Source organism: Bombus impatiens, unplaced genomic scaffold (assembly GCF_000188095.3).
Source record: "Bombus impatiens unplaced genomic scaffold, BIMP_2.2 scf_0344, whole genome shotgun sequence".
Taxonomy (NCBI): Eukaryota; Metazoa; Arthropoda; class Insecta; order Hymenoptera; family Apidae; genus Bombus; species Bombus impatiens.
In genome coordinates this window covers 1,399,865-1,425,287 of record NT_176763.1, presented here as the reverse complement: position 1 = coordinate 1,425,287, position 25,423 = coordinate 1,399,865, and the positions used below count along the sequence as shown (strand labels likewise).

Sequence of the window (25,423 nt, the reverse complement as noted above, 5' to 3'; positions counted from 1 at the left end):
TAAATATCTTGTTCTTGTCGTAAAACAATGGACAAAATACGGATCATAATGTGTTCGGCTAGTTTCAAACATAAATTGATATCTAATAAATATTACTTAATAGCACTATCAGTAACTAATTTCTAAATGAGTTCACATATTCATGAAATCGACCATTTCATATTATGCAATAACTTATCTAATATTTCACATTATCTTAAAATATGATTTCTCGGAATCGGATACTTCGGTGGTTAAATGAATAAGCAACTTGAAGGGATGCTACGATACCAAATTACGAACTCATATGCAGCTGTTGTACTGTTTGAATATTTAACGATAATTGGATTTAGTATCTCGATTTGAACATTCGGGAAATTTGTGCATGATCTGCACCCCTAATGTTCGTTAACTCTCTTTCAGTTAGTTAAACACATAGTATTTTCGCAAACACATATATAGATCTGTACGGCATTTCGAATAGCGCTGTCTCAGTTGAAAACACTTTTAATGAGTCGATCAATATTCGTACATACAACGAAATCAGCCCCGAGCTCTTCAGTTTAAGCCTACTGAAGATCCATTTACATACATGAAGCGTTACTTCCATGCTTGTTAACCTCCTTTCTTCGTAGTAGGAAATAAGCCAAGAAGATGGACTTCGCGAAGCAATTCGTCGAGGATCATTACGTAACATGAAGGTATATTAATATTTGTGTCCGATATTCTATTAAATGTAAGACTACTCTACATATCCTCAATAAAATTTTTATATATTTTTGTATCGTTATTCTTTTTTATGACATTTATTTTCCAAAGATCGTAGTTTCGCTTAAAAATAAACTGAAAAAATGAATTAGAAATAAGAGCAAGAAATAAAAATAATTCTGATAAGTAGAATTACACAAGATGATGCGTAAAATGTGTTGAAATTTAATATAAATCATGATTTATTAACCAATGTCCATAAACACGTTTTTATATAAACATATCTCTGTATTAAAATATCTTTGCTTACACTGTCGAAGTTTTTAAAATAAAGCATCACAGAATAAACCTTTATGTAAACTGAGCTAAGAAGGAAATTGCTGTGCTCAAACAGCCTCTCTTCCACCTATCTGACTGCTGTCACCCTCTTCCTTCCCAGAAAACTAAAACTGACATTAAATGCTATCTCTTCCATAAATTTAAATCTATCATGTATATGTAGAAACTAATATTTAAAATATATATTAACCAATTAGGAGATCATGGAGAAAAGATTAATATAGAAATAAAAAGAAATAATCCATTGATCTTATTGCCTTTCACCGTTGATGAAATGTATTTCTTTGAAAAAAGAGAATGTGTGAGAAAAAAGAGAATGAATTATTATAGAGAAATTCTTTGAATAGAGGATATTCCCTGAACTTCCATCTTGCATTCTATGTCTGCAACTCAACTATAATTATTAAAATTTGTATTCCTGTCTTCTCCTAGAATATACATTCATACACGAGTGTACTCGTATTCCTTAACACATTCGTTATTTATTATCAATAGAAGCTTTTTTTTAATTAAAATTATTTATATGTAACAGAACTTCATCCTTACAATTTACCTTTAAGAATTGCAAATTAAACCATTTATCCTTCTTAAAAAGGTACTCCATTTTCATGATGTCATATAAATTTATCGATTACTCTTACTTAGTCCAAATGCAGCATATTGAGGTCATAATGACTCAAGATATATTTGTCGAATTATAGGAAGATGCGCTCGTTATAATATGTGTTTGTCTTTCTTAACGATAATAATTGATTTACATTCAAATTTAACACTACGTATTCAACAAACTGCTTTGCGATTTTATAATGTATTTTTTATAAGTATATACAATTATTTAAAAAACACATACATATGTACTCATAAAATAAAAATCTATAAAATATCAAAAAGTACGATATATTTAATTTGTGTTTTAAGCGAATTACCAGCCGTTATTATAAAGATTAATATTACAGAAGATAAAAAATTATTTTTATTCATACGCGAGCGTGTGCGCGCGTGTGTCTCGATCACAATTTGTATACTACTAACGGACTCTATTCACGATATTGTGAAACTACTCTTACCATTTTCATATCACATGCGATATTACCGGCTCAGTCTAAAGAAATGCATATGCATTTATAAATGTATGAATGTACGTATATATAAGTTAAGTTACTTTTGCTATGCTATTTCTAAAATAAAAATAATAAATTTGTTAAAATAATTCATTATTTCGTATTGTTATTTTTTATTTTATTTTAAATCAAATGTGCCAAAGTCTATATCATATTCATAACTTCATAATTACAATTAATTTGAACATTTAAATCCCTGTCATTGTTTTATAAAATTGTTATAATCTTATTCTATAGTGTATTAGTAAGATCACAAATAGAAATACCAACGGGGCTCTGGGATTCATACTTAACAGCGTACTGATATTGTTATGTCTATTTTATTTTACATCTATACTTTGTTTGCAATGAAAACCTTTTGAATTTTGAAGAAAAAGAAATTTTTAATAAAGGTCTCCTTGTTTTGTATTAAATAGAGCTGATGAACTGGTACACTGAATTGATACAAAGAAAATTTAATTAATCATTAATTTTATCTAATCAGGCATAAAAACTGATGCCACTCATTGATTAGTGTTACATTATCATATTTACTGCACGAATATCATATTCTTTTTCTATTCCCTCTTCGTTTTTCCAGTTCGTTCATGCACGCACTCTATCTTTATATATATATATATCCATGGTATAAACATGCATACCTAACCAATATACCGTATGCCAGGCTATGAGCGAGTCAACTTATTGTAGATGTGTGAAATAAGTCAATTAAGTGTAACTTTATAATTGTTGATTACAATGTGGTACTTGGTTAATGAACAAGGTACGTTCTGTTATCGATTAAGTAATAGATCAATCATAAATGACAATGTTATTCCAGCTTTTGTGTTTAGGTGTCCGCATATATTTAAAACCAAATCAAGAGACGTTAATCGGCAGGAAGAAAGCTGACATTGTTTTGCCAAATGATAAATCAATCAGCAAGGAACATGCCTCAATTAGCGTTACAAAATTGGAGGAGATAAGGGTATTTTTAAACAGGAAAATATAATATAATAAGAAAATGCTGTTTACAAAATAAAAATTCTTACATTGTTTCAGAGTACTGAACCAACATCTATATGTAAACTAAAAGACTTAAAGTCAAAATATGGTACTTTTATCCTTCATGAACATGACATAATACAACTAACTGAAACTGAATGTATTTTAAAACACCAAGATACAATAAGATTTGGTTTACAGAACCATGTATTTAAGTAAGTTTTGGTTTTTTTACTTTTTTTTTTATCTAAAAATGTTACATATAATTATAAGTCTTCTATATGGAGGAAATTTACATATTAGGGTGATAAATGTGCCTATAATAACAACAGTATCTACTTTATGTGATAACGAGATAGAAAGATTAAAACAATTGATGGAAGAAATTGATGGTGTAATAATTACTGACAGCGATTGGAGAAGGGCATCCACTTATTTAACAGTAGGAAATGCTATCTTAACACTAAAGGTATTTTCCCTGAGAAAATTTTTTAATTTGGGTAATTTATTTCCTAATCGAATGTGTATTACTAATTTGGATATATAACAGCTTGCCTCTGCTATGGCTTCTGCTCTACCAATAGTGACAATGAAATATTGGGACGAAGTTAAATCTGCAATAGATAATGGTCAGCAACTTCCAGATTCAAATAATTTTGTTCCACCAATTAATGAACCATTAATCGCTAAAAAAAAGGTATTGATTTCTCCAAACAAGAAAAGAACGACGTTATTTGAAAATTTAACATTTATACATTTTAGTACAACTCAATATAGGAAATATAAAAAAATCATTAGAATAGCAGGTAAATACCAAAAATTGAAAATTGTATCCATGACTTATCTGAATAAAATATTAAATACTGTTTTTAATAAAAAATATATTTTAGGTGGAATACCACAATTATTTGAAAGAGCAAACCTAACAACTACAGAATTTTGTAGCCCAAACGTGATTGTACTACAATATTCAGACAATGATTCAACACAGATCACAGAAAATGTTTTCTGTACATATCATTCAATACGTAAGTGATTATTACACATTATAAAATAATTTGAGCGTTATCTTTTATTGGTCATATGTACTTAATTATCTTGTGCTTTCTTCTTCAGAACAAGCATTGAAAGCAAATAATTATAGAATGATAGCTGAAGTTGAAATTTGTCTTGCAATATTGCATTGTTCGACAGAAAAATATTGCAATCCTATGTATAAATTCGCAAAGCTTTTAAAAAGATCGGAACGAAAGAATGATTCATGTGAGATTTTAAATCTTGATACACAAGACGAAACAGCCAAAGTGTCAGCATTACCAACTTCTTCGTTTTCGATATCGACACCCGTAAAACACCGTATTATTCCTGAAACATTGGATATCAGTCAAGAACCATTACCAAATGTAAGTGGTGTTGTCATAAAACCTACAGAAGAGCAAAAATATAATAAAATACAATGCATAAGAAAAACTCCTAATGATACTTCAGCAACAGAGAATGTGCAAGTTACACGATCAAGAGTAATTTCCAACGTTTCGGCAACGACATCCGTGAAAATAAGACAACGTGTTATTCCTGAAACATTGAGTAGCATCAGTAGTCAAGAATCACAATCAGATGTACATTATATTTTCACACAACCAACAGGAACACAAAGATATAATGAAATACAGTGCATAAAAGAAACTCCTACTGATGCTTCAGCAACAATGAGAAATGTGCAAGTTAAACAACCAAAAGAAATTTCCAACCTTTCGAAAACAACATTCGTGAAAGTAAGACAATGTGTTATTCCTGAAACATTGAGCAGCATTAGTAGCCAAGAATTACAATCAAATTCAAATTTTGCTGATACACAACCTACAAGAAAGCAAAAATGTAATAAATTACAATACATAGACGAAACTCCTGATGCTTCAGCAACAGAGGCAAGTATGCAAGATATACGATCTAATGAAAACAATTCGACTTTTCCTAACATGTTCTCACAAATCATTCGATATTCTAACCATGATAACCAGAATTTACACAAACACGGTAATGTACAGGATAAGAGACAATCAAAGGAAGTAATAATCTTAAGTGATGATGAAATTGAACTAAAACCAGTACAGCAAAATAAAAATAATAACACGAATTCTAATAAAGATTTCATACATAATACATTGAATAATATATTTAAAACAAGTAATTCAAGAGATGAAAATAGGCAAATGCAACAAACAGCTCGATTAACTGATAATCGTATAGCTGCCACAAATTTAAAAGAAATGTGTGAGGTCAATAAAAAAATAGAATTAATAAATGTGCACCCTGTAACACTAGAAGTAGAGAAAAAGCATAATAAAGAAACGACATGTTCAGAAAATTCAATTACACCACATACAACAGAACCACTAAATACACCTGAAGATTCTCTTATATGTTCTGTGGTAAGTTTAATAGATATATAAATTTCATTAAAAAATTCTAAAGTAGGGGATTCTACTGTATATCATTTTTACTTCAAAATTTCAGGAAAAAGAAAAAAGGAAACATAAAGCACAAAATGTTATAAGTTCCGCACTAAAAAGTAATTCATCACTTCGAGCTCATCTTAATTTCAAAGTGTTCAAAAAGGTAAATTATAAAATGCTTTTAGGCTGTTTTCTATTCAGAAATATTGAAAGTAATGTAAGAATATTAAAAATAATAAGAAATATTAATAAGTTTTATTAATTTAGGTTCCTGCTATAGTTCCTCAGAAAAGGATAAAAATCGATAATATGTATGTATGGAACAAATATAATACTACAAATGAGAATTTGTGTTAAAATATAAAAATTATATTAAACTTCGAAATAATGTTTTTATGTTGTAGAGAATATTATTTTTCTAATTCGAATTGTAAAGAAAATGTAATTTCTATATTAATTTAATTTATATTATTTTCTTTTATAATATATTATTATTTAAAATAATTTCATGAGTACCTTAAACATTAAGAATTACCGTATTTAAGATAAAGATACGGATCTAGAAAAGCAACGATAAACGATCTGAAAAGCGCGAATGCTCGGTCGAGTCGGTACACGCGATTCAATAAAATAACCAATGGCTAAAATAAAAAACAATTTATTAACGACAATATCTATAATTACACTGTAATATATCGCGCATGAGAAGCGGTATTCCGCTTCGTACGTCGCCTCTATTTGCCCGTTTCTGTTTGCAAAACTGCTCCGTGTCAAACCCTCGATCAAATCGCGCAAACTTACCGTTGTAACAAACGAAAACGTTCGACCGGCTCTGCGACTTCGAGTTCGTGTTCGTCTTATTCGTTCGAACGCAGACGTGGTGGAAAATCAATCGGGGCGATCGTGAATGCAAACGAGGACGCGAATGGAAATCACACGGTAAAAACTAACGATAGGACGAAACACTCCTCGGTCATCGCCTTGCGTCCTGTCTTATTTAATTATTTATTTTTCATGCGCAATAATAGTATAGAGCGATTTACTTCGTATCACCTGTATCGATACATCACGGTGGTTTGGAATATCGAGTCGGATAGCTGCGATGATGTCTCTAACGCGAGAACGTCGCCAGGAAAGAGACAGCGAGTCGAATAAAAGTTCCGATGCGAAAAGTACAATGTTGCAACGATTGTTGCGATTCCGACGATGCAGTGCGTGATTTGACGCGTTCACAGCCGTTGACGTAAAATTACGTCATGTGTAATATAGGTATGTAATATAAATAATAAACATTCTATTTAGACGAATTTTACCTCTTTTAATATTTTTTTTTTCAAGCTATCTTATCGATATCAAGCCCTTATTTATTTTAACGTGTAAAACTACCGAAGCAGAAAAAATGTAAATATTCTTCTCTACTGCAACGTCCTTTCTTTCTTTCCTCTACGTTAGCCGGACATAACACATTCCCGTATATATATATATATATATATATATATATATATATGTATGTATACTATATATATATGTATACTATATATATATATATATATAGTATATATTCAACATATATATACTATATATATATATAGTATATATATGTTGAAAATCAAATACATTATGTTTTTATATTTTAATAAGAAAACGGTTCTATAATGATAATATGTACAGCATTATTCATTTAAATCTAACATACATCATCTAGGATCCACAAGAGAACACCAATAGCGTAAAATTACAACACACGTCACATATATGCATTGCACTCTCACTACTACAGTTGTGCCGATGTTACAAGTATAGAGTTATATAAATGATAGGAGATATGTGTATATATGTATGAATGTATGTACTTACATAGCTTGAATTGCAGCCATAGAACTTGAAGTTTGATCACAGAAAAAAATTACATTTATCAATTGACATCTTTCTCACTAAATCTCACAGCATTTAAAGCACAGAATTATCCGATGTAACAACATGTAACGCTCTTTCGGAATCAAAATTAATTAGTGAACTCGAAAGGAGTAAACTTTACTTGTCTCTAATTGTAAGCAAAGAACTTATAACTAGCTAACTAAATACATACATTTATATATACAACTTTTTAAAAAACTGTAATGTCTAAAAATTTAAAAATACACTTTGTCTATATAAATATTAAAAAAAGAATTAAAGACCGTCACTTTCGTGAAACTAGTGAAACTATAGAGTGTGCAATCGCTAATTACTAATTACATATCGCGATATTCGATTATGTCATCGATATAATTTCTCGTGGTCGATAGATTGATGGCGTCTTGGAGAAACGTTAGTTTTACGCGGGAAGTCCAGCGAAACGGAACATCTTCCAGATCCCATTAGGTAAAAATTAAAATTATTAGTTTTAAAATTTCTTTCTACATTGTCGAATATGTCTATTAATTAGATTAAAGAAACATTAAAGTTACATATCTGTAATTCAATCATGGAAGTTGATAAAAATAGAGCAGGCGAAATATATATCGTGAAGAGCAAAATGAATTTGATGTATATCTTTTCGTACTGTATGATTTAAGAGGCCAAGGAATAGTCGAATATAATTAACATAATTCTTAATATCCTTAATAATTGTATTAATGTGATGCTTTAATATATAATCTCATATTAAAAAGTAAAGTAGAATTGTGTGTGTAAAAATGTATCAGATTTACATATTATATTCTTATTTATTTATTAAATAAATAATTGTTGATTAACGGTATATTATGATAACTAGTAAAAATTAGAAGTTTGTAATAAAATTCCGATGAATCCGTAATTGATGCTATTACAACAGTAGATTGCTAGTAGATCACGATTTTTATATGTATCATGGTTAAGTATTCTTGATTGACAATCCTTGACAAACATGATTTTTAGCTACTACGCAATATAACTGTTTTTGTCACAAACTGGCATTTGATATATATATCAAATATACATACACACACACGCACACACACGTGTATATAGCTTTTCTAAATTTCTTCTAATATAATCCTTTATTCATTTTCAGGGAACATTCGTGGTCGTGTGTAATGTGATCAGCAGAGTCAGTGTTTGCTACGTGAAGTTATCTCCAATATTTTTGAGATTAAGATAGTTCTTAGTGATCATAAATTGAATCAGAATTCATACGCGAATTTAAACGCCAGTGTTTGTCCGTCGCTTGTAATTTAAACGAGCACGTTAATAGTCTTTTATCTTTTTTATACACATACACACACACGCGCGCGCGCGCGCGCACACACACACACACACGCGCGCGCGCGCACACACACACACACACACACAACACACAGATATATTCTTCTTTTTAAATACTCTTTTCCGGTATTAGAATCAGCCCTCCCCTCAAAAGGATCCAACCTCTTTAAAAACCAAGAACTGTAAGTATATATATTATATACCACTTTATCTTATTCATAGCTTAAACTGCTGTTAATCATGAAGGTAATTTAGTGAAGTTCCAAATTTTTATTCTTTATTGAAATAAAATCAGATTTTAGATTGAACATTTATTCTTACTAAAGTTCTAAAAGTAATAAAGTTCCATCTTTCTTTTGTTAAAGATTTTTTACAACTACCATTTTAATTATGCAGGTCGGTGCCTTCATGATGTTTCCCGGACAAAGATAATACTAATAACAATATTCTTCGCACCTAGTGGTAAGTCGCATGCATTTTTATTCTTCCGGTCACTTAATCATATCGTAGGGCGAAAGATTCGAATCGACACGACTGGTTGGTTATATTACGTAGACCTTTTTGTGAGCATAAGAACCACAGATATTTACCCGTAGTGTGGTAACATTTTGTGTATTTTAGTCATTAGTTCAGGATAGAATCTCCTTGTATATTGTATTTTCTGATGATTAAAATTTTATATCAGTAGTATTAATATAAACTGAATAGCTTCAAAGTAACATTTGATGTTTACAGAAGTTATCACATAAGTGAATGTTAAAATTGAATTGCGTATTTTGTAATAGAGAAATCCGATATTCTCTAATTTCGTTGCAATAAATATTACATCTGTGTTACCGTAATATTTTGAGTGATTGATTTATGTTTAAGTATAATTTTAAATACTCACAACGATATGAAAGTTCAGTTTTCGTCATGTGTCAGATATTAAATACAAGAAGACTTGTATTTAATAATTTATTGGCGAAAGGCAGATTTCAAAATCAAAGCAACAAATTTTGCTTTGATGATGGAATCGCTTATGAATACTTTACCTTATGGATACTTACGTCTACTGTAGTGTTAAATATTACATTGCAGTGAGTTTGTCTTTTTCTAAATAAGTTTGTTGCTTATCTACAACCTTTTTCATTTAATGATAAGGTTTCAATAATTTATAAAACTAGTGAAGTAGAGTGAAGAGTTCTAGTAATTTAAAACAAAATTTCAAAATACGAATTGAAAGATCACTAGCCCGTTAGATAAAAGATCGATACATATCACCTTTTTAGCTCAGGATTTTTAAGTTTAACCCTTTCCGTCACGTTTTAGGGCCTCATTCACGTATTTAGATGCAACTTGGAATTGGAATTACGAATTATAAGATACTGCTATTATTTTTAGAATTTTTTTATTATAGACTGCTATAATTTCTTATAAAATGTTATTAGGATTAGTTGTATTTTGCTTTAGTTAAAATTTAATTAAGAAGACATTAATTAATTAACTTTGTAGTATTATGATTTATAAGTATCACGCATATTAAACGTTTCTTTCGAGATATATAATTACAGTTATTTTCACTGAATGCATTTTAAGAATTAATATTGTTATATAATATTTAAAACATTATTGTATAGCTAATGAACTTAAATAGTAAATTATTTATTTCTTAAGGAGTCTATTATTCCATTCAGTGACATTTTTATTTATTACGCCCGAAAAACTTCTGAATATATATTAAGAATAAATTATTTTACAAAGTTTTACTTCCCAACTATAGGTAACAACTACATCTATTTCTAAAACTTGTATAAATATAGTAATTAGATATTATAAATGAGAATTATATACGTTAGACAGCGATACATTTTACACGGCAAATATAATAATATTAGATGAATATTATATTGCATATTTGTCTTCTCATCTTCGACGCAAAAAATTTCTTTCTTACCACTTACAGATAAAGAAGAATTTTTAAAATAAAGAAGTATTGTAACTGTAATATTTATTGATAAAATATCAAATTATCTATTAAAATGCGTATATAAAAATTGTTATTGAATTATACAATTTCACTTGCAAACATAGTCACTTACAGAAATAGTGGTCCCCATTGTCATCCGTATTCTTGTATTCTTTTCCATCAATCTCGGCTTCGATTTTGCGCCAAACTTGGATAAAAATAATACAAATAAGCATATTATTTAGTCGCAAATTTTTGAAACTTTTTTATTGATGTAGATTTACTTACCATTTCTGAGAAATTTTCTAATACTTGTTTTATGAGATATTCTATTACGTCTATTACGTCTAGGTGATCTTGTATTTTGTTCTGCGATTGAGCTTATATCGTCCTCCATATCCATGTTGATATTGTGTATTTGTGGATAAGTGAATCACGGCGAGAAAGTAATAGATGTGTGCTAAAAATAAATAATAACAAAATTTACGTTAATACAACTGTTGCAATGTTATTAACTTTGGTTTGTACAAAAACCCACACTTTATTATTGTTCTTTGATTGATCGAATGTTGCATTGTATCTTTCTTCAACTATATTTTTCTTTCAATCGTTGGTAGTTTACTTAGAAGAAGAATTCTAGAATACTCATGTTTGTTATTAACTTAGAATTTATTAACATTCAGTATCTAATACAATACAATATTACATACTACTTAATAAATAATTTCTTATTTGAGGAAACTATTTAATTGTTTTTGTTATCTATGGATATGGAAATCATGAGAATATTTCATATGTTCATTTTATTAGCACCACTGTTCACGCTATTACATTATTTACGTAAAATATGAAAAAGATGCTTGCTAAAAGCTAAAGTACTCCAAATTATCATCTATTAGAATGGTCACTAATTATTCTAAATATTACGGTAAATATAAATTTTGCATTATTTGTATTAAACCTTCGAGGTTTTAGTTTCGTTCTTGTTGGCCAATTCTAACGTTTCAAAAGCAAAGAAAACGCAAATGCATATTCCTGACCTTCCGCAACAAACAATTCGGTTCTGTGCTAAACGAAGATGAATACTACCAAAGCGAGATTTCAAGAGCTAAGAATTGAACACTACAAAAAATCTACGTGTTCGTCTTGAAGAAAATTTTTCCATTCTACTTACTTTCCGAAATATAAACATTTATAGGTTATAATAATGGATTACCCTGTGCATTAAACTATAGAAACAAAGTCTTAACTTCCTTCCTGAATTCCCTAATATAAATATTCTTACTTCTAGAAGTTTTACTGCTTTCTAAGTTCTGTAATATTAATATTCTTATTTTATTATTCTCTTCTTAACATTCTTTAATATCAATATATTAGATAATATTTATTTCTCAAGTTATTCGTTTTATTAAGGAAAGAAACTTTGTTTCTCCAATCTATAATTCTCTTTATATCAGAAGTACAAATATGTAGTTTAGTGGAACATATGAGACACTGCATAATATGTATTCTTGCACATAGCAGTATTTCATATTCAATACAGTGTCATAATAAATTTTTGCTAATAGAATTTGGACGTATTTCAAGAATTTAATGTGATAAGTATATCCGTTTATAAAATTACTAATGGCTAGTTTGTATGCTGTTGACCTAGTTATTACATATGACACAAACTTATCTCTTCTACATCCATACTGATTGCATAAACGATATTTGCTTGTGCAATCTTGCACAGTCAGGAAGATGCATATTTTTTATTAAATAAAATACATTTCATAAGACAGATCTGCACATTTGGATTTAATGTAGATCATGTTAGCAGGTTATAAGTATATTGCAATATATAATAATAATAGTTTCAATCAATAAAGTCTTATCAGATTTATGTTATACAATTTTTACAAATACAGCGATTTCAAATTTTATAAGCAATTTCTTAGTTTATCAATAACAAAGTTTAACTTTCTATTCTTTAATAGATTTAAAAAATCTGCAAATATCTATCGTTTATATTTTTAATTTATTAGAATTTTAAGAAAATATTCAGATTACATTAGTTATAAATAAAAGACTATAAAATATAGCTATAGCTATAAATAAAAAGTAATATTGCTATTTGTAAAAAAGTAAGCTATTTGTTTTGTAAGTCTTCTAAGTAAACTCGACAAACGCAACTCACGATAAATTTAACTCTGATAACGCCTTATTATCTTGTTTACGATGTTTAAGCAATTATCAGAAACTGCTATGCAAATTTCAATCTTTAAAAATCTCAACCCTTTCTTATAGTTCATAAACTTCTAAGATTCTTGATGACTATAAATTTATTTTTAATGCCATTGAAAGTCACATATATGGCGCTGGTGCAATATGAATAATATAATAATTATACCAGATTAATAAATAAGTAAATAGTGTATACATAACAAAACGGATAACCTGATACTACTATTTCCTTGGAAATTTGAAGTTAACTCCGGATTTCTTGCACGACAAAATTATAATATAAGTTTTCAAAATACAACTTTCTCAGATTTTAATAGTTAGCTATTATAGGTAGTATTTACCAACATTTACTTTGGTAGCTATTTACAGGAAGGACAAAATTGTGCGTAGAAGAAATGAAATAACATTCTAGAAATCGATAGATAGACAGATATGAATCTTCGGAATAAGTGTATTCTTTTGCCAAGAAAAAGACAATCTCACTCAAGCGATGAAAGGAAATGGTCAGAGTAATATTCCTGTTCGGTTTACGCAGTTTTATTACGCCGGTTACATGCAAAACATACGATAGTCTAACTATAAATGCATACATTTTTAACTTATACATCATAACTTTGTTTCTACCGGTACTATAACATTGTTGCGCAATCTTAAATGTCAATTCAATGTCACATCAATTTTATATCAAAATTTTTATATCACAAAATAGTAAAAAATTGGCACAATTTACACGACGGTATTAAGAACATGTATTGGTGACGTTATTAAATAAGATATAAACATAAGGTACGAACAAGAAAACTTACGTTTTATAACACAATCATCACGTGGCTTCGAGTTGCAGTTTCTTCAAGGATTTCAACGGAATATTTCTCAATCACTCTATTCATATAATCTGCTGTGCAACATGCAATTTACATAAAATCAACATCGCTGGTCCTCAAGTTACACCCAGCACACTAATTTACAAATCAATGGTACGTATATAAAAAAAAATATCGTCGGCCGCGAAGATATCGAACCGAAGAATATGAAAGAAGTGCGATCCACGAACGTAGCGATGATTGGCGAATGCCAAACTGCAAACTAAAATCTTCGCAATCTTCGTTGGTTGTAGGATAACGAAAGGCTATTCGCGGGTTACTTTGAACTTGGCTGAATAGCGAGCGGAAGAAGAAACTTTGGCCAGAGGCCAAATCCTCCTACTCATATTTTTTAACGTAAAACAAAAAGATTTTAACGTTACCAATAGATACATTATCGACTTTGACATGGTTAGTATAATCGAATACACAAATCGTAAAACTATGTGTGTTTTGATATCCTTACGCCTTGAATTCAGGAGAAATAAGAAATAGTTTTCAATAGGAACGTCGTAACTTGTTGCTCCGTTATTATAGTTCATACAAATAACAAAACTGGGAAAATTATTTACATATTTGTTGATTTGCCAAGTTGGCAGTTCTCAGTGTCACCTGTAATTATCCTAATGTGAGAAATATTTACAAAACCTAGTTTTCTTCCATCGATAATAAAATTGCGTACCTAAATATTAGTCAAAAGTAGAAGAGATATATTAGGGAATTATTAAGAAATCTATAAGAATTCTAAATCTTAAACTTGCACGATGATTGGAGGACATATTTGTGGCTGTTCGAATTTCGATCGTAACTGTTGCTGTCCTATTTTCAAGTTTGGTGGTTCAAAGCTGAAACGTTCGTACCAATTTCTCCAACTCTTTATCGAAACCTTATATTGTCTGAAATGACTCACGACGATGAATCGCAATATAAAATACAAAAGACGTGTTCTCAAAACGGTGACAACTCAATTAACACTTCGATCGCCGCTGAAACCACATTGGCGTCATTTGTAATATGTCAAGTGTTAATAATTGCTGATGCCATATAAGCGTCATTTGTTGTCAATTATTGACAAATAAGCGCAGGTTGATTAAAGCTACGCGCTAATAACGCAGCCTGATAGAGCTTGACAAAACATAAGCGAATTCTTAGCAGAAAGATTCGAATTTCCCATGTCTTCAAGTCTCACATTCGTACACTACTCTTATCAGTACGAATAATACCTAGGAATTCTTTTATCAAATATCATATACATCTGCATAAACCGACATTCTGGCACATTTACCCCGAAACAACGTAGAACGATCGAAGCGACACGATGAAGTCCGAAACAGGGGCAAAGCGTCGGGCAATGACAGAGCAAGAAGAAGAAGGGTTGCGTGCAGAGCGCGACGGCCGCGTTTTAAAAGCGTGCTTTGTCGCCATGCAACGGGTAACTGTACAGCCTCGGTCCGTGGCTCCTGGTCGTTTGACGGAAAGCGGCAAATTCCAGATAGTAACTGTCGTCGGCAGAATCATCGGTCAGCCTAGAAGGAAGGCATTTAATACCCTTTAGCGAGCGCGCCCGGTCGAGGCGAGTATCGCGCGAGCACGCAAGAAAGCCCAGCTCGGCGTATACAGCACAGTTAGCCTGGCTGCTTGTACAGAGACCGGCTTCTACTAAGAAATTTATATGGCGGCTTACCAGCAATTGCACAGCCACCCTGCCGCGAGTTCGTTTATCGGATGCTGCGCTAATTGGACCACCGGCCAATGCCAATGGACCGTGCTCGTGATTGCGCCTCGTGGACGCGGTCTACTGTCCACACCGAGGATTTCGTCCTTCCCAACCATTCCACGGCAGTGTTGTTCTTCTCGACGGTTTTTGTCGCAACTCCGCTGTTCCGCTGTAATTCGACAGACTTCTTTAACGAATGAGACGCGAAACGTTTCCTCATCCGGGAATTTATGGCTGGATTCGGATCGTTCGGCAAACGTACAGCAAACGTGCGATCTTGATGGAAAATAAGAGGTCTCTGTCCTTCAAAATGTATTAGGGTGAATACGGGAGACATGCCGTATTGTTGGTATTTTGAAGATGAAAGGGAAAAATGGGTTATTTCTAATATACGAAATGTTTGTACGAAACGTCTTATATAAAACAGTTTTCCAAGAACGATATCATTACAATCTGATTCCGTTCTTAAACGGTGAATAGCTTTCCAAGAAAAAAATTCATCAGTTCCAAACAAAATCTAGTATAAATAATAAATTATTTCCAAATCATATCGAAATCTCCGACTAAACCATGTAGGATCGAGTTGTATCGTGTAAGAAGAGAATTGCGGATTTCTTCTAGACCACGCTGAATTGAAATTGTAAGAAAAATGTCGAAATGAAAGCAGAACTGGGTGTACGAGTTTCTCAAGCAACTAATCGAAGCCTCACGGCAATAACAGGCAGAAAAGCTGCGACTGCGTGAAATCGGTTGGCATCAAGGTGGTGCGACAAAATAGCTGTCTTGTTCGCATTCTATAGAGAAGGCACGAGCACGTCCCACCAGGTGAAATATTATATAGATGTTAGAAGGGAAAAAATGGGCGTCCTGACGGGCGGCCGTTTGTGTTAGGACCGTAAGGCAGTTGTAAAATATTTAGGAGTCATCCCGCCCAGTTGTAAAGCCAGTGCTGGGCACAATGCTCCGTGATCTTTTTCACGGTACTTCACCATTCACAATGACTGACCCATGGCTTTAAAGGTGTGTCAAGATTCTAGTATTCTTTCAGGCTACGCAAACTGCCTCTGTTTCTTTCGTTACGCTTGACTTTCGATGTCACTGGCAAAGGAATAAATGGTTAATTTTAAAATAGGTCCATGCAGAAAAACCGACAAAATGTTACAGCAATGGGTTAACAAGACATTGAAATTTTCGAATAAAACCTTCCTTGTCGAGTTGTGTCTTAGAGTCGTTTATTAACTGCTGTGCTGTGTATATGTATGAATTTACATCCTTTGTCAAACTCTGTTTTAATATAGATTATATAGATTTAATATAGTTATAATATAGAAATATAGATTGACAACGTAAAATATAGATTTGGCAACTCTGAAAAAAAACTCATCTTCTATTAGATAGATCTAATATTACGTGCAACGTATAAATTATTGTTAGGAATGTTGGTACGATCAAAAATACAAAATGGTGAGTCTATATCCGACTCAATTTCTGAATATTTGTTTCTTACGAATAGAAAATTAACGAAATGACAAATTTTACGAATCAAGTTGTTATTAAATGATTGATATTAAATCGAAAGCTGGTAACTTATCTTGTAATACATAAAGTGCTTGGGAAATAAGAGGTCAGCAGCTGATACTTCAAGTACCAGGTGATCGAAGTAGAGAATCGGAAGAGACACGTGTTCTGCAGTGAATATCGAAGAATTGATCTCGTGTAGAGATCGCAATTTTAAGCTATTCGAATGTTCCACCTTTCTATCTGCCACAGCTGTAACAAGATTATAAACTAGAAGAAAGTTGGTTCTGTCAGTCAAGCTTGGATAGTTACATTGTCCATTTTCTTTAGCCGTTCAGCTACGTAGTAAAGTTGTTAACGTCTATCAGATGTAAGAATTCCTAAAAGAAACGCAACAGTCCCCAAAATATATCTGAATTGCTTTACTTCTACAAAAATTTCTATAAAAGCGCAAGCAAATAGATTAATTGTTAATATAATTAAATCATTGAACAAATATTATTAACTGGCTATATATTATACGTATAATACATTATTTTCATCTTTAAACGACCAAGATATCAACTCTGAAAATTAATACCTCGAAAATGGTTTGTATAAAAGGTCACAGATAAATCGCGTTTTGAAAAGAAAAACGCTTAGATTATCACTTATAAAATATGAGAAATAAAGATCAATGTGATCAATGTGTTCTTACTAATTAATCGTTTCAGTTCGATATTTCATACACAACGATCTTTCTATCTTTGATCTTTGATCTTAATGCTCGCTACGCTCGCTGAAATATTTTTCCATTTTCATCTATCAATTTCTTAGCTTCTATTAATTTTGATCTTTTATTATACGCTAAATTACCAAACGTTAAACGATTGAAAACATAGATTCGTCACACAAAACTTGGATAAAAACCTTATACGTTGTGAAAGCAGCTGATAATTGTAAAGAAAAATGCAGTAATAAGTGTCAATTATCATTGTTACAACGTGAACGCTTGTTTACCGCAGTTCTATCGACGGCTCGATCTTTCGACGATGATTTATAAATCGGATGAAATTCACGACGGTACATCGATGAGAACCGCGAGAAAGGAATGCCGATGCAGGCAGCTACAGTTGACGAGGGCATTAAGTAGAGGAGGAGAGGACATCAGAAAGAGGGAGACTCACATTGTAAATTAATGCCGGGACTCTTTAGCTAAATTAATTGCGCCAATGGTAATTACACTTAGAACGCGCCGGTCTGTTCGCATCCTGCTTTAAACGGTGCTAGTACTTCTTCTATGAGCTGTTTTCTTGCGTTCTCTCGTCTCCTCCCATTTTGTTCTGAGAGCGTACCAGCCTCTCTTGTACAACGACAGGACCGTGTGCCAACCTGTTCGACGATAGTCACAGTCTCCATTGACTGTCCGTACAAGCGTGAAACACGTGTTCGCACACGCACAAATATAATTAGTTGGACATTTTTGCGGAGACCGAGGCGATACTATGTTTGTTCGCCTCTTTCACTTTGCGACACGCATACCACAATTGTATTTGTCGTCGGGAGGTACTATTCAAGCGAATCAAACGTGTTCTGGTTTTGTCTACAGTTTCCATAGTCTTTAATGCGATGAACGTCTGAAGCCCGTTGATATGTCATTCCATTTTCTTAGAACGAGACGATCGACGTTGTAGTCGAAATTCGTGTAACAGACTTTCACGATTCCTTTCTTTTCTCTAGAGAACATTGTCCTTGTATCATCGTTCTTCGATATATACAATATAATATCGCAAATTAATAGGAGATATTATTTTTAAATTAACAGATAGTACATATTCAATTCGAAATTTATTTCACTATTCCTCTTTCTTTTCCATGGGACATTGTCCTTATGTTATTAGTTTTGTTATTATCTATCGTATAATATTATAAATCAACTGTATAAATCAACTGTTTATTTTTATTATCTTTAATTCATTTTCCAAATATATATTAAAAATAACGAGGAAGAAATAAATACGTCAAATTTGAAATAAATCTAAATTCCAGTTTTTGGACCAACATCGAACATTTATTAGAATCTTGCAATTTTATATGGAGAATATATATATCATTGATATGGAACGAGTATATTATATATTTCCTGCTTATTTTAAAAGTCGTACATATATACATTACGTTATATTGTAAAACAAGTGCCTAAGTAATATGTAGCCGCACACGGCGGGGTTGAAAGTTCATGATGGTCATTTTCACGGCGAATTACATAGAGTTGCGGATGATAGGTCCGCGACGTTTGCTCCGAAAGGAAAGGTCCCCTTTGTGGATGAAAGAAACGGCAAACACAGGGAGAACTACCGAGAGAGAAAGAAGGACAAGGCAGGAATGGGGAGGAATGATGCAAAGGGGGAGACGAACCGAAGCTTGGCACAGAGTCTGTTTCTCATGCTATGCTCCACGGGTATTGGAAGGTGCAGGAAGAGAAATCGTACGGCTGAGAAATCTGCGACAAAATGGAAGAGGGGCGAGAGAAGAGATGGAACGACGAAGAGACGAAAAGGGTAAAAGAGATGAAAAGAGACCTGTGTAGGTAGAAGCACGGGGAAAGAAAGGAGGAAAGAAAGGAAGAAAGAAGAAGGAAGAGAAAGAAAGAAAGAGAGTCGTGAAGGAAAAGGCGATGGTGGTAGGCGGAGAAGGGAAGAGGAGGACCGTTTATCGGACATACCTTGGGGCCACCCTGGCGTCTAATTGCGTGTAATGCACTCCCGACTTGCCAAGCCTCGAGTTGCCGCCAGAGGAGAGTCGAGCGAAAAACTCGGGTCGCGCAACGGCAAAACCCTGGCGATCGCGAGGACGCGGTGCTATGTCCGGCACGCTCGGACCCACACGACGAAGATGATCGGGACACGAGGTGCTGCTTGACGAGGACAGTGAAGACCACGTTCTCCAGGACATCGATCTCCACGTGCACGGGAATATCGTGTCTTTTCCGCTCGGCCCGCGTCCTAGTCCATTGGAATGTCACCACCACCTTCGAACTGCTAAAATGAAGACGTGTTCTTTGCCGGGTTCGAACCACCTGGGAATATGATTCTTGATCGCGGTCGTCGATGCTTGTTACTAGATTATAAGATTCAAATAAACTGGACGAATGCCGTGTTTCAAATCTGTTAGCATGTACAGTTTTGTTGCGAATGGGATAGAATCGGTATCGATTGTTCGTTAGATATTTCACTTGCGTTTATTGAGAGTTAGTAACAAATTAGTTAGAAGTTTATGTTACGCTTCTAGAAAAAGGTTTGATACAAAGTCAATCTATAAAGAAAATTTAGAAAGTTTGTTCATATTTCATTTTTAGTCAAATATACACATAGTGAATTAAAACATTTATCTTTGTATCTCACAATTTAAATAATAAAATGATCATTTCGTTACTAAGGGTACATGAATATTTAATTGCAACGTCTCATTGCCTTCTTATGATCATTTATAAATCAAATTTGGCAAGGAATAAAATCTTTGACTAGATCACCTAAGCTACTACTGTCGAGTTAACACTCGACACCATTACTAACAAAAAAGATACAAAATCTTATAAAAACTTGTTACAAAATCAAAAGATATAAGAATATAAGATATGAGAAAGATACAACAATTATATAAGAACAAGTTATAAGAATGTATCGTACAGCTCGAGTATAAAAACAACTTGTTATATGCTCAAGGCAATTGTTTCACTATATATATAGTATAGACGGAGTTTAAGTCACGTCAAACAGTCATCTCCGATAATTTCATCTACTTTTATAGGATGGCGCTTAGTCTCTCTAGAAATCAGAAGTTCCGAATTGAAAATGAGTTTAAAAGAGAACGTTTGGATTCTCACAAGGCGGCGTCCTTTAATCGCGCGATGATCTCCTCGAGGTCTTCTGAAGAACCGGTGGGGAGTCATCCGGTGGGGCGAGAGACAACTACGACGGCGATCATTTAGCGTAGCTAAGATCTGTCGGTAGAAATTTTTTGTCGCGACAGCTTATTATGAATAATGATTTATATCTGGTCTGGTAGGGTGTTCCTCTCAATCGAGTGAACGAGCCGCGGCTACAGGGTCGAAATAAAGACAGATTAAAGGGGGTCGTGACAGAGCAAGGGAGACCAACCGAGGGGTTAATAACGGTCGCGTGTTGTAATACCTGCCATTATCCACAAACCGACCGCCTAACAAGCTACCTGCTAATAATACATGACGACGCGGCACACATGATCACGTGCGTGATCTTTTTACTTGACTCCCCTCGAATTTTTGTCATTGCGATACCTAATCACCAGTACGATAGTTCTAGTCGATTGATCGCGATATACGCAGATCGTGGGAGCTGTAACGACGATTATAGCACGACGTATCGAAAGTAAGCAGAGTAACGTGAATCATTATTTAGTGAAGCATAATATATGGATACATTGGAAATACAATGAGGTGTAAGGCGTAGATTCTTTAAGAAACAAAACTTTGCCGTTACAAATATTTTATTCACGCCTATGCTATAAATAATCAAAAACAGTTGAATTTCGTTAATAGACTTTCGATTTCTTTCTGAAATAAAGCTCTCTTTCTATAAGATCTGGAATCAAACAGAAGATACGAATGATAGATAAACGATATATCTAGTAACATACGATCATTTGAATGTTTTTAACTACGCAAGATAAATTCTCTATTTATTTTATTTTGAATTAACTATTTCATTCTTTGCTCTCACTTTTTACACATCTCATTGTCGAAGGAACGAAGATCTTTCCAGAATCCCGGTTTCATCTTCGATTTCTAGATAAACATCGACAATGGTAAAAAAGCTAAGATTATTATTAGATATTCTTTCCTTTAACAAGCCCGTTACGTAGAACTAAAAGTCGAGTTAGGTGAGCCACGTTTGTACTTTTCTAAATATGTGCTGTTTCGATCGGAAAGTTCTATAATGAAATCTTGTCGAGCTAAAACAGAAACAATCTATCGACAGTTATATCTTCCTTATAATAAGGAAGATCCACTTGCACAAGTTATTCTTCGAATTAACGCTTATTACAGAAGACCAAGGTAAAGCAAATCAGCTTTGTTAACGTAAGAAGGCAAGTAGGTGGCTGGATCCGCGCAAAAGGTACTCCGCAAAAGTCAATTAGTAACGGAACAATTATATCCGGTCGAATGGATCGCTTCCAATCTCTTCTTGCATTACCTTCCTTGCACAACTTGGCTTCACCTGTCATCGGCCAACGATCCGCCAGTGAAATAATCAACCGAATGAAGAGAACGAGAAGAAGGTGGAGAAGGAGCAGCTTTTACGAGTTGTGAAATGACAGGGCGCAAGTATGACCATCAACTTCTCACCGATAGTTTTCCGTCGCTTGCTAATCCTTTTTCTTTGTTCCTCTGGGAATAGAGAGATTTCTTTGCGCGTTATTCAGTATAACTCGGGTGACATGATTTATGAGGAAACTTAATTAAGTTGAATGTTAAGTGAATGATTTTTGTAATAAGACTACGGACATTTATGTAAATTCATATTGTAAAACACTGGTGAAATGGTACCTGGGCAGAGATTACGTTTTGTTTCCCAACTATTATAACAGAAGTACTTATCTTGGATATTTTATATATCTTCACACAGTACGTGCATTCTGCACATTTTTGCACACTTGAATTCCTCACAAATCCATGAAATGTAAAAAGCTGCAGTCTAGTAATACGTTTGTAACTTACGAATGGAAGGGAAATTTGTTGAAATTAATCATCGCTTTTGTTAACAACCATAATAATTTTAATAATAATTCGTAACATCGTTAACGTATATTTGTATAAATATCGATCTAACATAAAACTATTGACGAGGTCGCCTAATTTGTTAATAGGAAGTTGTCTTATTTTAATTTGTTAGTTGAACGTATCGATGACGATAGGAAATTTCGTTTATTCTACCGATTGACTATGACGCGCTTACTTTCACGTATTCGATTCTTAGTATGAAAATTTCAACCCTAAAACGTTTCTTTAAGCAACGACGATTTGTAACATTAATCGACTTATTAGAAGTTTTACAACTTGTTTACTGAACTTTAACTTCGACCATCAATAAGCTCGCTACAAATGGACGTTCGAACATTGATATTCGTTCGTCGGCTATTGGAAGAGAAACAATGTACTTAGAAGTTTCTCAATCGTTTTGTAGCGAGCATGGCCTGCCTCCATCTATGCGTGTGCACAGTGGATCCGTTCGCTGGTCGGATGCAATTACGGATCGGGGCCGGACCGAGAAAAACGCCCAGTGCATCGCTTGCCAATTACTGGAAGGAAAGGCAAGGGAGTCTCCAATTTGCTACTAACTTCTCTCAACGAAGGGCGGAAGCGGCACGGAAGGGTGTGGCACCCAGTTACCGAACGCGAATTGCACGGAAGCCTTTGCGAATGTGAACTGAGTGCAACAGTATTTATTAATCTCTCAAATGATAACTCTTGAAGAAATTAATTGTGCAAATTGAAGTAAATCAATTTGAGCGCGATAATAATGATCCACAATGTGTTGAATTAAAAGTACGTACATAATACGTAGATTAAGGATTTAATTTATATTTAACATACGAAATGCTCGGTTGAACGCATTTTTTACTTAAATTATGCGAAACATTGCCGGGAGAAACACAATGTAACATTTTGACGTGTAACACGAACGTTGATAACGTTCTGTTACAATGGAAAATAACAAGCTTTCTTTATCGCGTATTTCACGGTAGAAAATGTGATCGATTGGCGTACGTGATGGTGAAACTGATACTAAAGATAGGCACGCAAAGTACAAATGTCAGAGTAAATCAATAATATAAAGGAACGTTGCTGCGAAACACAGAGCAAGTACTATAATAAATACACTAGATCAGAAGAATTCTAAAATTAAACAGAACAACGTATAAATACTACACTTAGACTGGAATATTAAACCTACTACGAAAATGCTATATCAAAAATACATCCAATGTTAAAAATAGAATTCAATAATGTTACAAATAACCACTAATGTATACAACAATGTGTAAACGAAAGAACTGTTTGGCCAATTTAAAATAAATTCACTGAAGAAGGTTGCAAATTTTGATCTGTCGTTGTTCTTTGATGGATCAATCCTCAATGATATTTTTAATCGATAGAACGATCATCTGATCATATCGACTAAATGTTAACATATTTTGCATTGATTACACAAAGATACATCTGATCGCTTAATCGTTCATATAAAAGTACGTCGTCCTTCTACTTGTCTATAACGTATTATTTCCTGCTTCTTCTATCAAGTACTTCATCGATTATAGCAATGTTTTAAAAGGATAATCGTAAATCTAAATACAACAATTTTGTACAAGGTGGATATACTTTAAGGTAATCAACGGTGAAACGATATTACGAAAAAAAGGTATTTTTACGTGACCAGCAGGAGATGTGTTAATAAGCAAATCAGCTCGTTTCGTAAACGAGAATAAGGTGGACGACGTATCGTTCGAGCGATACGATGGCATACAGATCATTCGTTTCGAGGACGCGGAGTCGGAATGAAAGAACGTGGGTGCGAGACACGAGCGAGCTGTGTCGAGCAGGTAATCGAAAATGCGATGCGAGTGCCACGCCGGCGGTCTTTGTCGGCAAGCCTGCACGAGCAAATGCAAAAGGCATGAATGCAGCTGAAACGGCACGAGCCGGCACGAAAGGCGTACGGTAGAGAACGACGTCTGCTGACGCAGACCGAGGCTTCCTCTTTGGCCAGACTTCCTGTCAGAAATGATCGTCGCGATTCGCGCGAGCCAACCGTTCATTCCGACCTTATGATTACATTCTCGATCAGCTCCAGTGATCAAATAATGCCACTCACTTGTCATCATTTTCTTTTCTATTCGTACAATTGTCCTTTAATGTCGTCGCATCCTGATAGAATAACGTTGCGTTTCTTAATATTGTTTCTATTGTAGGTAATATTATTACTTTACTATTTTTACAATATTATAATAGAGATTTATAATATAAATAGAGATTTGATTTATCCTCTAAACGTTCCAACGAGCATTTTATTTTGTACATTTTTACGAATTAGATACGTTAACTACATTTTTTATAATTTTCATTAATTCATAAATACGCGCAGTCTATTAATAATTAAACACACGATTTGAGTATTACGAAATATTAGTTGTCTAAAGTCACAAATGACAACTTTTAAAATAACATTCTTTATATTCTGATTATAAGTGCCACTTTTACAGGTGTATATTGAATCAACTTAAATAATATATTGAATCCCATAACTTTCATTAAATTG

The 25,423-nt window shown here is 33.1% G+C and overlaps 2 protein-coding genes across 7 annotated transcripts in view; one reads left to right on the top strand and one right to left on the bottom strand.

The window, feature by feature from the left end:
- Window positions 1–2,705: 2,705 nt before the first annotated feature.
- LOC100745699 overlaps window positions 2,706–25,423 on the top strand; it is a 55,348-nt gene continuing 32,630 nt past the window's right edge. The window contains exons 1-14 of one of the 6 annotated variants that reach the window (XR_004461751.1): window positions 2,708–2,910; window positions 2,981–3,114; window positions 3,189–3,346; window positions 3,435–3,600; window positions 3,682–3,937; window positions 4,022–4,159; window positions 4,248–4,868; window positions 4,917–5,563; window positions 5,649–5,750; window positions 5,855–5,898; window positions 7,876–7,951; window positions 8,625–8,997; window positions 9,212–9,277; window positions 23,291–24,235. Coding sequence is in view for 3 of the 6 variants with exons in the window: in XM_024367680.2 (XP_024223448.1) it covers window positions 2,886–2,910; window positions 2,981–3,114; window positions 3,189–3,346; window positions 3,435–3,600; window positions 3,682–3,937; window positions 4,022–4,159; window positions 4,248–5,563; window positions 5,649–5,750; window positions 5,855–5,944 (2,385 nt within the window). In the remaining 3 variants the exon portion in view is untranslated. Of the gene's footprint in view, window positions 2,911–2,980; window positions 3,115–3,188; window positions 3,347–3,434; window positions 3,601–3,681; window positions 3,938–4,021; window positions 4,160–4,247; window positions 5,564–5,648; window positions 5,751–5,854; window positions 5,987–7,875; window positions 7,952–8,624; window positions 9,658–23,290; window positions 24,236–25,423 lie in introns of those variants that run through there. The other 5 variants (XM_024367682.2, XR_004461752.1, XR_004461750.1 and 2 more) reach the window with 5 other exon arrangements.
- On the bottom strand, window positions 10,470–14,211 carry LOC117151660. The gene is made up of 4 exons (XM_033320747.1): window positions 13,796–14,211; window positions 11,052–11,223; window positions 10,897–10,971; window positions 10,470–10,796 (listed from the first exon to the last, which is right to left on the bottom strand). The coding sequence occupies exons 2-4, from the start codon at window positions 11,164–11,166 to the stop codon at window positions 10,621–10,623; spliced, it is 366 nt and encodes a 121-aa protein (XP_033176638.1). The 5' UTR covers window positions 11,167–11,223; window positions 13,796–14,211; the 3' UTR covers window positions 10,470–10,620.